The sequence below is a fragment of the Montipora foliosa genome, chromosome 7 (genome assembly GCF_036669935.1).
Source record: "Montipora foliosa isolate CH-2021 chromosome 7, ASM3666993v2, whole genome shotgun sequence".
Lineage (NCBI taxonomy): Eukaryota > Metazoa > Cnidaria > Anthozoa > Scleractinia > Acroporidae > Montipora > Montipora foliosa.
The window spans coordinates 20,026,566-20,039,065 of record NC_090875.1 but is presented as its reverse complement, the minus strand read 5'-3'; the positions used below and the strand labels follow the sequence as shown (position 1 = coordinate 20,039,065).

Sequence of the window (12,500 nt, the reverse complement as noted above, 5' to 3'; positions counted from 1 at the left end):
GGATGATATCATTGAACGGTAACTGCTGTAGATCTTCTCCGAGAGAAATCTCGTTTACTAATAGGTGTTTATAATCTCTGTTCTGAATAATAGTATACGTATGTGAACGCTTAGGTTTAATACTATTGAAACCTGAATAAACTGTTGCCGAACCGCAAAAAAAGGCAGACTGGTAGGTGTTTATAATCTCTGTGTTCTGAATGATAGTATGTGAACACTTAGGTTTAATACTCAGATTGAAACCTGAATAAACTGTTGCCGAACCGCACAAACTGGCAGATGATCCGAAGTATTCCAGAGGCAATAATCCTAGAAATCTCGGTCGAATATACGTGATCCAAAGAGGTCTGCGATGCAGGGCGGGTGACACCAGAGATAAGTTGATGAAGTCCAATATCGCTAACGACTTGAGGTAGAAATGCCAATGGGTTACTTTCAATTAGATTAATATTTACATCACCCAGTAGCCACGTTTTCGTTGGAGTTTAAGCTGTCTCCCTCAAGATTAGAAGGTCTTAGAAACGATGTCAGAATCTATTTGCGCTTTGACATTAGGTGGTTGGTAAATGAATCCACAGAGAAACTTGCCTGGGTGTCCCCGTTGTCTTAGTTCCAACCATGCAAGCTCTAAATTAGCATCCTCCAGGTCAAAATATCGCCTAGCTTCGACGCCATTGTGTACATACACAATAATTCCACCTCCGTGTCCGGTTGGTCTGTCGCGCCTGAAGATGCCCATAATTTTTCGACGGCTAATCGATTGTCATTCGTCCTGCTCGTTAGAAACGTTTCTTCAAGGCAAAACACATCAATCTCCTCCGTCCGTAAAATAAATTTAATCTCCTCCCACTTTGTTTGACAAATGTTGGATATTCCATGAGACTAATTTAATCCCGTAATGAGGTATCTTCAAGATGTCGTCCTCGTGTAACGGTGAAGTTGTATCTCGTGCGAATCCCTGGTTTCCACTTTCTCCGCGCCTCATACCAAGGTGGTACAGGGTTAGGGCTGATATCTCCACTGAGTAATAACGAAGAAGGATTGCTAGGGTTACCTAGTAAGAGGGTTACCCTACATAGCACTCATACGTCTCTTCTTTTTTTCATCGACCTGTTTCCAAGGCAGCTAGGGTTACCCTGGCGCTAGGGTAACCCTATCTGAGTACTAGGGTTACCCTAGCGCTAGGGTAACCCTAGCTGCCCTGTAAACGCTCTGCTAGGGACAACTCGCCTACCCGGGACAACTTTTTAGCGGTTTTCATTGTGTTTGCGATGCTGGCGGTTACCAAGCACGCAAAGTTGTCCCGGGTGGTAGGGTAACCCTACCTGTGAAATTTTGCTTGTAAACCCGGTGGGCTATCTTTGACCCTCCTGCTAGAGTAACCCTATAGTAGGATTTACCTTACCTGCTTGTAAACAGGGCCTTAGTATTTGAATTCAAATTTTTTGTAACTCCCATATTTTATCACATTTTTCCAGTATTACGTGAACATCTATTTACAGTACTATATATATGTATATATATGTACGTAGAAGCAATCTAATGTAAATTCTCATTGTACCTGAAGAAAGCTGGTCTGGCCAGCCGAAATACAGTACACCAATAAATAATTAAATCTACGTTGTATCGGCTCTTGCTCAAAATAAGTATTTATTTTCACAGCAATGATAAATGATCAAAACATGTAACAAAATTTATTCCCATGAAGTTTTCGTGATTTTAGGACATTCTTATTTCCTGTCTTCTTAAGCACCTTATACGGCGATTAAATATTTAAAAAGCTAAAAAGAGCAAGGCTGATAAACGTTGAAGGAATTATATATATTCTTCACCGTTAGCCTTGCTCTGTGCATTGACGTCACTTTACTGTCTTCCGTCCGATAGCAACGCTCCATTATCAGCCGATGTTTCTGGAAATTACCCTCTCCAGGAATGTCGCAACGCGCTTGTTGTGTTTTGTCACGCAATGGACAGAAACGGTCGACCTCCTCAAGACTCTCTTGATTCTGTCTTGGCGATTTCTACGATTGCCGCGACAAAGCGCGCGGCTCAACTGCCATAAAAGTACAAACGGTCTATTCAATCTGTGGAGCCTGAAAGTACATTCTTTTGACGAAAATAACTTTATTGTTATTTCAGGAGAAATTCGTAAGGAGCTGTTAAACACGTTTAAAGAGATTTATCTCAACAATGGACTATTTTCACGAATACAACAATCGAACTAGCAAAATAAGGAGTGGCGAATGGTACCTCCAAAATCTTGGCACTCCCAAACTTTTCATCCGATCTCGAGATCTCGACAGTCTTTGCGAAGAGTCTCGAAGTCTCGTTTATATTACATTTATTTCGGTTTGAAGTCTTGCATATTTTGGTCTCGGTCTCGGATCTCGGCGTCTCGGCGAGTGTCGGAGTTTAATTACCATTCGTCACCTCCTATAAGGGGGAGATATCTGTTCAGTCACAAAGGTTTGTTTATCTAATTTTAATATCCGAACACGGGACTCTCGTTTATTGATCAAAAACGCTTTGTGTGTGTTTCTTGTGTGGGAGGACTCGGGGACAACTTTTGGTATTGTTTCGAAAAAAGAATTGGCCCTCCCATGCGTTTTAACAACGTGAAAAATTATATTTAAATATCCCTGACCCCCACCTTTACTGGGGTGAATGATTAAAGTGCGACCCTCCTGACCCCTCCCTTCTACATGCTATGTGCCATGCCGTAGGTAGGAACCTCAGAGCATTTCGCTTCTGAAAATCAGGTACACAATGGGAAGTCTATTGATAGCTTAAGGACGCTGAAGTCCTCTGAGAAAACTATGCCTGAGTCTATTACGATACGCTTACGGACGGAGAAATGGACACGAGTCCTCCGAGATAAAACTATGTGCCATGGCATGGGCATAATTGGCATATTAGCTTACGAACGCAGGCGTATTTTTCGGGGGAGAGAAACGACCGCCGGGAATACGTCACCCAACTTTTGCATAAGCATTGTTTCCAGTTTCTCTTGGGACTTACAATGGTCCTAAGAGAAAACGAAAACCATGCTTATGCAAAATTTGGGAGGACAAACAAAGAGTATTATGGTATTTTCCAAAGTGGCCTATATAGAAATGGGACCTGGTACCTACAATCCTGGTCAAAACTCTTGGGACAATTCCCGCTTTTCCCTCCCCCCCATTACAACGTTGATTTTTCACGGTGTTCGAAGTCAAGAGTAGTTCATCGATCGCAGGAATGTTTCGACATTGTCTGGGGGAAGGGGGGACTCGAAAACGGCAGAAAAAGAAGATCAAAGAAGAGCACGCGTTGCTCATATAACGATGGAACCATGTGCATTAAATTCTTTACTTTTCGGCCAAATTGGAAAAGTGTCCCAAAGTCTTTTTACCAGGATTGTATAATAAAACACCGAATTAAATCAAAGTAGGTGTAAAGAAAAATTAATTTGTAAGAAAAATGGAAAGCAACATCAAAAAAATTCTCAATAAAAAATTCTGGAAAAGATGTGTGACCTCCCTTGAAAAGCTTACACAAAGAGGTATGGCCTTCCCCTTTGGTGCTCACTTCCCCTCTGAGGCTCCAGCCTCCCCACCTCCCCCGCCCCAAGAAAAAAACTTACCCTCCCTGACAGCCAATAAAGCTATGGTAGATGCACAGTGTTAAAAAATCGTCGCTAAATTTCTGCGTAAAATTTTCATAATTGAGACCTGCTCTTCGTTCAAATGTTCTTACCTTGATTGACGAGCCACAACTAATTTTTTTGCAGGCATGTTTTCGTAAAATTTTCGATATTTCATGAATTTTAATATCGCCAGAACATTTATTTTTTCGTTGCCAACTCCCGGCTCTCTTTTGTTTCACCAAAACCGCAGCGACCATTGGGAATTTTTTGATAACCCTTATGGGTGTATTCCTTATCTCTTAGCTTTTCTTGTTACGCTTCAGTTGTTCCTTCCGGCAAAAAAACACTTCCTGTAAATGTACTTTGGCGACGACCCTGCATTTGCATATAATGAAATTACGACCCTTTGTTCGCGAAAGGAAAAGGACAGCGGTTTTGTCGTATGTAAATCATGTGATTGAACCATCGATCGCAGAGGAAGTGACATTTTCTCGCAAAATAATGTGGATTGTACACAGTGTGGGCAGTAATAGCATTTGAAATCAGACATGTAATCCTTGCAGATGCTAAGTAGGAAGTTCTTCATCGCCTGCTTGAAAGAGCATGAGTGTAAAAGAGAAGGCCAAAGCATTTGAAGGTAAAATTATCCCACAAGCTAGATTTCTGAAATATTTAAGGGGTGTCTCGTAGGAAAGTCAAAATGCTGAAAACCCACATCTATTTATTTCAATAACCATCACGTTATTTAATGAACAAATAGAATCACCTAAAATTAGAGTAGACTGTGGTTAGATGTTCTGTAGTTTTGACCTATTTCAGATCGCGTCAAAGAGATATTCGGCTCTCTGTTATTTCCGCCTGAAATTCAACTTGTTTTATGGCCATACGAGATCACCTTTCTTCTAATTCTTTTATTTCCTTGGATTTTACAGGCAGACTATCAAGTTTTTGTGAAAGTCCTCCGTTGAGGAAAAAAAGCCGCGAAGAATTTATCGGTATGTGAGTCAAAATTAGTATAAATAAACTTCGAACGGGAAATCACAATCTTGATTAATTTGTTCTTCACGCTACTTTATGCTTTTATCGCAAACTTAAACCTAAATTTCATTATTGTTGATTCCTCTTTAGTCCCCTTGTGTTTAAGTGCTTAATTTTTTCACCAGTCCATTTGCCGATCATTGTATCTTTTCCGGTCTTTTTTTACCTTTAAGCAAAAGCTAAGAGATCATGCATATTGTTGTGACGTTCGAGTGAAGACAGAGCTATACATAGCATATTGTCAAAGCTCCATCCGCTCCCAATAAGTTGATCGTGTTGAAGGCAACTTAAATTGTCAAGGTCTTGTAATGTTGATATAAACAAGGATTAACCTAAGACAACGTTTATTTTTAAGTTGACAAATTGAACTTTGGTTTGTTTACACCGTGATAAGTGAAAAACCTCTCTCAGACAGTTAAACACATAACTTTATTGTCTACTGCATATTGTTTCCACGAAATGCGCTCAGCATATGATTACGTATCATGGAACTTGTCTTTAAATTTCCTGAAACATAAAAAGTGAATAAATAATTATTTAGAGTCCTGAGGAGTTTATGTTCATGTATTGTTCGTAGATTTCTCCTCTTGATGTGAACTATTAAGCCAAATGGTCATATGGCAATTTGTGCAACCATTTGTCATTCAAATTTTATTCAGTCGCATATTGCACACAAAAAAAATGCCTTCTGTAATGTAACACGCTCTGACATGTACATTTCTTGCAATTTTACTGCTGTGGTGATTGTTGTCAGAAGCAGAAGTCCATTCCACTTTTGTGAAGACTTTTCGCAACTTGCAACACATTTTTTTGCTGGAGTCAGAGTGGTGGTTTAGCGGTTATCAACTGCACCTCCCACCTCTATGACCCGGGTTCAACCCTGGCTTTGGGTCGTATGTGGGCTGAGTTTCAGTCGATCTTAATTAATCTGACTCTGAGGGTTTTTCTCTAGGCACTCCGGTTTTCCTCCCTCATCAAAATCGACTCTCAGTCAATTACGTTTGGCTGCGGTCGGATACGCTCGATGAAACCTCTGGTATCCTTCCCTTTCATTTAATTAAATGTTGAAGAAAGTTGCTGTTATTATTATTGTGAAGTCATATTTTCTGCAACTTGTGGGGCCTTTTATTTGTGATTGTTGAGGGTGAGTTTAGGTAACTTGCAAGAAATGCAACATAGCAACGCTGCTGCCTAAGAAATTTTTAAAGGGGCCCTCATAGCTAAACGCTGAGAACTTAGGAGCCCAACATATGAAGTGAAAGGTGTTGCTGTGAAAAATTAAGGCACCCAGAGCTATTCTTTGGGAGCCCCAGGCTACCGGGCTCCTGTTAGGCAACAGCCTTGCATAGTATGAAACCTGTCCAGAAGATTGACTGGCAAGTTTGGCACTTTTGTCACAATAAATTGCAATCGTTGACAGTTTGCAAGAGAATAGCTAGGTCTCATTTACATGGCAAAAGGTTGTTGTGGTTAAGGGCGTGACCCACCCAGTCAAGTCAACCTTAGCAAGTATTGACACAAGACAAAAATGTTGCCCCATTTAACCGAGTCCGCATGTGCTGGCCATGTGAAATGGGAAGAACTCCTTTAACATTATTTTATAAATACCCCAAGTGTAACAGCTGTAAATCTTTCGTTGGTTGGTTTAGATCAACGCGGGAAATGCTCGACACTGTCCTCTTTACAACACGAAAATTCGTGTTTACCGTAAGCTTGATTCACGAGTGTTCGTAATGTTCAATCCGTTAGATTTTCCGTAAATTCCTTGACAATTATGACAGTCCGATTAGTGTTCCTTTAACCATAAACGGGCAAATAACAACTTAGTCAACAAAAATGTGTAGCGCCGAGGTTTGACCTAAACTGGAATGAACCTCGATTGTACAGAATAATCACAAATAAAATTAGCATTTACACCAAGACTGAGATATATTTTAGGGTGTTTTTCTTGACAAGTTATTTAGAGTATTCAGCTGTGCTTTCTTCTAATGTCCTTGTGGTGAATATTTTCTTATTTTATGATCCATTTAAGCATTGCATGCATTGAAAGCATTGAGCTGAAAACTCCTTTTTTCCACAGGAAATATTAGTGATGATGGTGACCCACAATCACAGTAAGTCTAGATGAATGAAATTCATGTCTTAACCCCTGAACTAGCACCCATTGATGAGTAAAATCATCTGGCGTTAGACCGAGTAAAATCTATATAATAAGTGTCTAACTGTGCCATTCTCAGGGAATGGATTAACCCCATCCCTCTCACCGAGTGTTAAGGAAGCTCCCAATAGTTTCTGGGCTGCACAAAAGCTGGGCACTAGTATGGTGCGTGAAGCCTGAATCGCGCATGTTTTTCTTTGAATTAAGGGAAATTATCATAATTAAGTGAAGTACTATCATCCAGGTGAGTGTACTCCTGAGAAGTGTTGCAGTAGTACTGAGATTAGGACTGTTTGAGATGACATTAACTGACATTTTGACAACCTGAGCAGAAGTCACCTTCAGAGTCAAGTAATTTGTGTAATGTCAGTATAGTATAAGAAACTCCGGTCATAGATGTCATTGGTCAACTTATTCAGTTGATGTTATTGGTTGACTGTCAGTTGAGCCTAGATGTAACTGACAGTCGATCATGAATAAAGTTGACCAATGACATATACAACCGGAGTTCTTATAGTATCTACCGACGTTACGCAAATCACTTGACTCTGAAGGATGACTTCCTCTCAGGTTGTTGAAACATCAGTCAATGTCATCTCAAACAGTCCTTCTCAGTACTACTGCAACACTCACCCGGACGATCGTAGTTCACTTAATTATGATATGACTCGTGGGTTCACATCATTTAGATTTTAAGGGAAATTATGTCTGCATTGGACATACAGTAAAATCTGTAAGTCTCACCTCCAGTAGGGAAAAAGGTAACCCTTTCAGTCTCGAGAATGAGAATGAAAGATTTTGCTCTTTTTAACACCAGGGGATTTTACTCATTAATGGGAGCAACTTCAGGAATGAATGGGTTAATAACATCTAGGTCTACTTGAAAATTATGTCCCCTTTACAGTCAAGCTATGTCATGTGTGACCTGAGCATCCACAAGACTGAAATTAACATTTGAATTCCCCTTTGAAGCTTCCAAGATTTGAATGGTGTCTTGAAGATTTTTTTGGAAAGTTGCCTCGAAAAATGCACAATAACTGAACAATAATTCACCAAGGCTTGAAATATTTAGTTTTCACTTTTCAAACACCATTTAATTATTTTACAATAACACAAACGTTATAGCTAACTATTTTTGATATCTCAAGGAAAAATAATTAATATCCAAGGGAATTAAGAATCTTGAGAGCAAAGTTCAAAACTGACATGCAGATTTGAATACTCAGTTCAAGTTTCAAATCTACTGGTCGTGCGAGACATAGTTTGACTTTAAAGGGGACATAGTGTTTGGTTTGACTTAGATGTTGTTAACCCATTCATCCCTTAAAATCTATAAGACAATAATTATTAGTGCAGTCGATCTTTAAGGGGGAATAGTAATAAGCACTAAACTCAACAATAACTTTTCCCACGATTAAGATGCTTTAATACTCAGAATATTTTCAATTATACAGTTAAAACCAAGAATGGTGAAACTGGATTGAACAATTCAGACTTTTACACTCTAGGCACCATTTTAACAGGGTTCATGCTGGATTTTGCTTACAAAATTCCAGGAATATTCATGGAGTTTTCAGGAATTTGTGTTTTCATGGGATGTTTGTAAGAAGATTTCTTTGCTGTACATTATGTCTCAGTGTTTTCTTTGCTGAAAAAGCCTACATGTACCGGTACCTTAATTGATATTCTTATCCATGTCCTGTGAGTTAACTGCCGACACAGGCATTTTAATAATTTTTGCATTTAATCTTGCCCCAGTACGATGTAGTTAAACTTGGGCTCAATTTTTGGAATGTCTCTTTAACTTAGCATGATAAAATCTCAAGAATTCTCAACAATTTTCACCCAAGCAAAACTTCAAGCAGTTTTCAAGCAGTTTCCCATCAAATCCTTTTTTTCAAGGGCTTTTCAAGCATCCTTGAAGTCCAAACTTAAATTCGAGGGCTTTTCAAGGACTTCAAGGAGTAGCAAGAACCCTGTTTTAATATGGCAGTAAATTTGTTCTCTCACATTGTGGCCTTTACAGGTCATCATCAATGCCTATTCCCCCACCAAGGAGGTACAAAAAGAATGGAACACTCAGTAACAGTCAATCCAATGACTCAAGTCCTCCAATGGGAAAAAAGGAGAAGAGTCAAGTTATCTCTCCTTCAAAGCCTGTAAACAGCAACAGCTTGCCAACAAAACAGAACAAGGTTACAGACCAAAAGAAAAAGAAGCCAAGACCACCCCCTCCCCCTCGGGGAAGCTCGCTTGGGCGCAAAACATCTGTGCCAGATAACTTAAAGGCAACCGCTGTCGGGAAAAAACCAAAACCGCCAGTGCCTCCAAAACCAAAGAATTATGTCCCAAAAAGAAAATCTTTGCAACGGGATGTTAGTATTGTAGATAGTGAAATTCAACCAGCTGTTCAGAAAGAAGTCAAGAAAGTATCTTGTTCTGATCAAACCAATGATCTAGCTTTGCAGTTTGATTTGAATGCAGAGGAAGGAAATTGTACTGAAAAAGTATCTGAAATTAGTGTTCCTACGAATGGACATTATCCAAGCGATAAGCCATTGACATTTCCTGGAGATAGTTCACCAGAGGAGCAAATCCCCAGCAGGCTGGTTCCAACAAACACAAATGGTGGAACAGTGAATGGCCTTGAAAAAGACCTGGATCTCGAATTGCATGAAAACGATTTATCTTCATCAGAATCAAAGACAATCTCTAGTGATAACAAAATTCTGCCCTGTGATATTATTTCTGGAAAAGAGTCCCCTGATCCACTGGAAAATTTAGAATTTGAAGCTAGGGCTGTGAGTGAAGAAGAAGAAGAAGAAGAAGAAGAAGAAGAAGAAGAAGAAGAAGATAGCTTTGTTGAAAGAGCCATTGTATTGAACAAAGCAAATACTCCTTTGTTGGACTCAAAAGGCAATGAGGAAGGTTTTGGTAGTGATGATGCTGATGATGTTTTGAAGAGACAGTTTTCTGGTGAGGAAAGCTTGAGTGAAAGTGATTCTAACGAAAATGTTAAAGTTGTGTACAGCGTTGTTCTTGAGGAAGTATGTTCAGTGACTATGATCAAGGACCAGGAAGAGAAGAAACTTGATGATGTAGCAGGGACAGTCAAAGATGATTTTGTTGAAACTGTGGATGGGAAGAAATCAGAGGATTTTAGTGAGTTATGTGGTGCAGGAGATAGTAATGTTGATAGTGGAGCATGTGAAGATAGAGTTGAAATGACTGAAAACATCAAAAGTGAAGATGATTATGAAAATGTTGTTGCTGAAACTTTTGAACCAGACATGGAAAATCATGGTAAAAATAGTGATGGAACAGGAGAAAGTGTTTTAGCTTTTTCGCATGAATATGGCGAAGATGTAAATCAAAAGACTGTTGGAAGCGTGGTGGTTGAGGAGTCAACCGAGGAGAATTTTAAGCATGAAGTGTCAGTAGAAGTTGATGTCCAGTTGTTCACGCAAGTCAGTGGACCCAAATATGATGAGTTTGAAAGTGATGAGATCTTAGTTAATACGTCTACAGACTTGGTACAGAATGAGGTACGAGACAATGGAGAAGTTATCATCGCTGAACCCATCAGAGAAGGGACTTTTGTTTCAGTGAGTGATCATGCAGTGACAGAAGGCAAGGCTGAGGTTGATGCTGAGGCTGTGGAGGAAATTGCATTGGAGTTAAAGACCGATGACAAAAGTGAAACAAAAGAAAACGAAGAATTGGAAGACAATTCTTCTTTGTTGGAGAGTGAAGTTGTAAGCAAACAGGATGTTGAAGTTCTGATAGAACAAGGAGGGGACAAACATGAAGATAATATTTTGGTGAATGCAGCTGAGGTGCATTCTAATTTAGATGACCTCTTGCCAGAAGAGAAATATGAGACTGCTGATGAAGAAATAAATCAAGAAGAAAAGTCGGGGGAATATGTTCTGGATTCAGAAGTGGATGAAGATGTTACTGAAAGGGAACTAGTTGAAGAATCAACAAACAATATAGATTCTGTATCAGGTTCTGCAGTGCTTGAAGAAATAACAATAGAAGAAAACCCATCAGAATCTTTAATGGAAGGCAGTTTGTTGCAAACAGCAGAGGATGCTTTGGCGACTCCTTTAAGTGATGTTGGCGATTGTTCCAGAGGATTTGAAGATGTTGAGGTCACTGCTACACATGTTGAAGTACTTGATAGCAATTGCAAACCAGATTCAAAAGACAATGAAACTGAAAATGAAATGGAACCACCTTCTTCTGAGGTTGTGCCACTGAATGGGGTGAATCTTAAAAGCAAGCAAAGAAAGCATACTTATGAGAATGTTGACTTTGATTTAATGGTGAAAAAACGACAAATTGAGGAGAAGAGGAAAAGTATGGACAGTCATGCTCGAAGGTCCCATTCTTTTAGTAAGTATGAAGCTGCGGTTTATTCAACACCACATCCGGTGCAGCGTGTATCAGATGATGAAGCCATATATAGGGTGCCGCGTCAAGTAATTCCAGTTCATCATTATCATGATGACAACGAAAATATATATAGTACTCCATGTGTGGTTGCAGCACGCTGTGTTGTTCAAGAAAATCAATATTCTGTTCCAAAACCAATTTTGGTGCAAGATGTTGGGCTGTATGCTGTCCCCAGTGTTCCCAAAGCACTTCCTGTTGCTGACTGCACGACAGAAGGGGCTAGCTCATTTGCTCAGGGGAGTGATGGCATCTATGCTGTTCCTCGGCAAGAGAATGAGACCATTATGGCTACAACACTAGGCCCTCCACCTAAACCACCAAGGACGAGCCTTGATTCTGATAAAAAGGATAAGTCTAATTCTTCTTTAACTGAGTCTCCAAAACCTGTCCCAAGGATGAGAGTTGCTGTTGGTGATGTCTCACCTATCATTCATGAATCACGAAGTTCACCAACACCGGTTCCTAGAAAAGGGAGCAAAAATGAAGTTCCAGAATGGCCTTCACCAAAAATTGAGGTACATGAATCCTCACCAAGTGCTGTTCCATGGAAGAGTAGTAAGACAGCAACATCTGTGTTTGAAAGCAAAGAGCCAGGAACACCACCAAGCCCTGTCCCAAGAAAAACATCAAAATTGGCTCAAGCCACAGAGACGTCTGATTCTCCTTTAGCAAATGATGGGTCACCTTCTCCAATTCCTCGGAGAAGGGTAAATGCTCTAGTACCTCAGGTAGCTATTTCTGCACCACCAGGTGTTACTCCACACAACCTAGAGATATTTGTAGAGGGCGACAAGGAAAATGAATCTGGCTCTAAACGTAAGATAGCCCCTCCTCGACCCCCGCCTCCTGTTAATAGGATCAGTATTGTCAGCAGTGACAGCGCTGTGCCTGCCCTGATGTCACCTGGAAATGATTTGGAGTCTGACTCAGATTCTGATGTCGAACAACATGCACCAAAGGTGAGGTTCCTGTTATTTTTTTAAGAAATTGAGTAAATTTCAAATAGAAGTCTCTAAAGCTTAGGTTTCACTATAGTTATGCAAACATAAGCACAAGCAACATGCACGGGTTTACACATTCATGTGTTGGAAACCGGCACTTCCTTGCAGTCAATAATATTCTCCTTCGCAGGTGTCTTTTAGGATGTCACGCAACACTTCCCCGAAAGGAATGGCTGCTCACATTGGAACCAAATTCCTTTCTCGGGTTGAGCCAATCACA

At 40.0% G+C, this 12,500-nt stretch overlaps 1 protein-coding gene across 1 annotated transcript in view; it reads left to right on the top strand.

The window, feature by feature from the left end:
* Nucleotides 1-4,071: 4,071 nt before the first annotated feature.
* The window catches only part of LOC138011242 (uncharacterized), a 34,500-nt gene continuing 26,071 nt past the window's right edge, over nucleotides 4,072-12,500 (top strand). Inside the window, exons 1-4 of the mRNA XM_068858194.1 lie at nucleotides 4,072-4,262; nucleotides 4,558-4,620; nucleotides 6,744-6,777; nucleotides 8,848-12,238. Of these exons, the coding sequence (XP_068714295.1) occupies nucleotides 4,229-4,262; nucleotides 4,558-4,620; nucleotides 6,744-6,777; nucleotides 8,848-12,238 (3,522 nt within the window). The 5' untranslated portion in view covers nucleotides 4,072-4,228. The remainder of the gene's footprint in view (nucleotides 4,263-4,557; nucleotides 4,621-6,743; nucleotides 6,778-8,847; nucleotides 12,239-12,500) is intronic.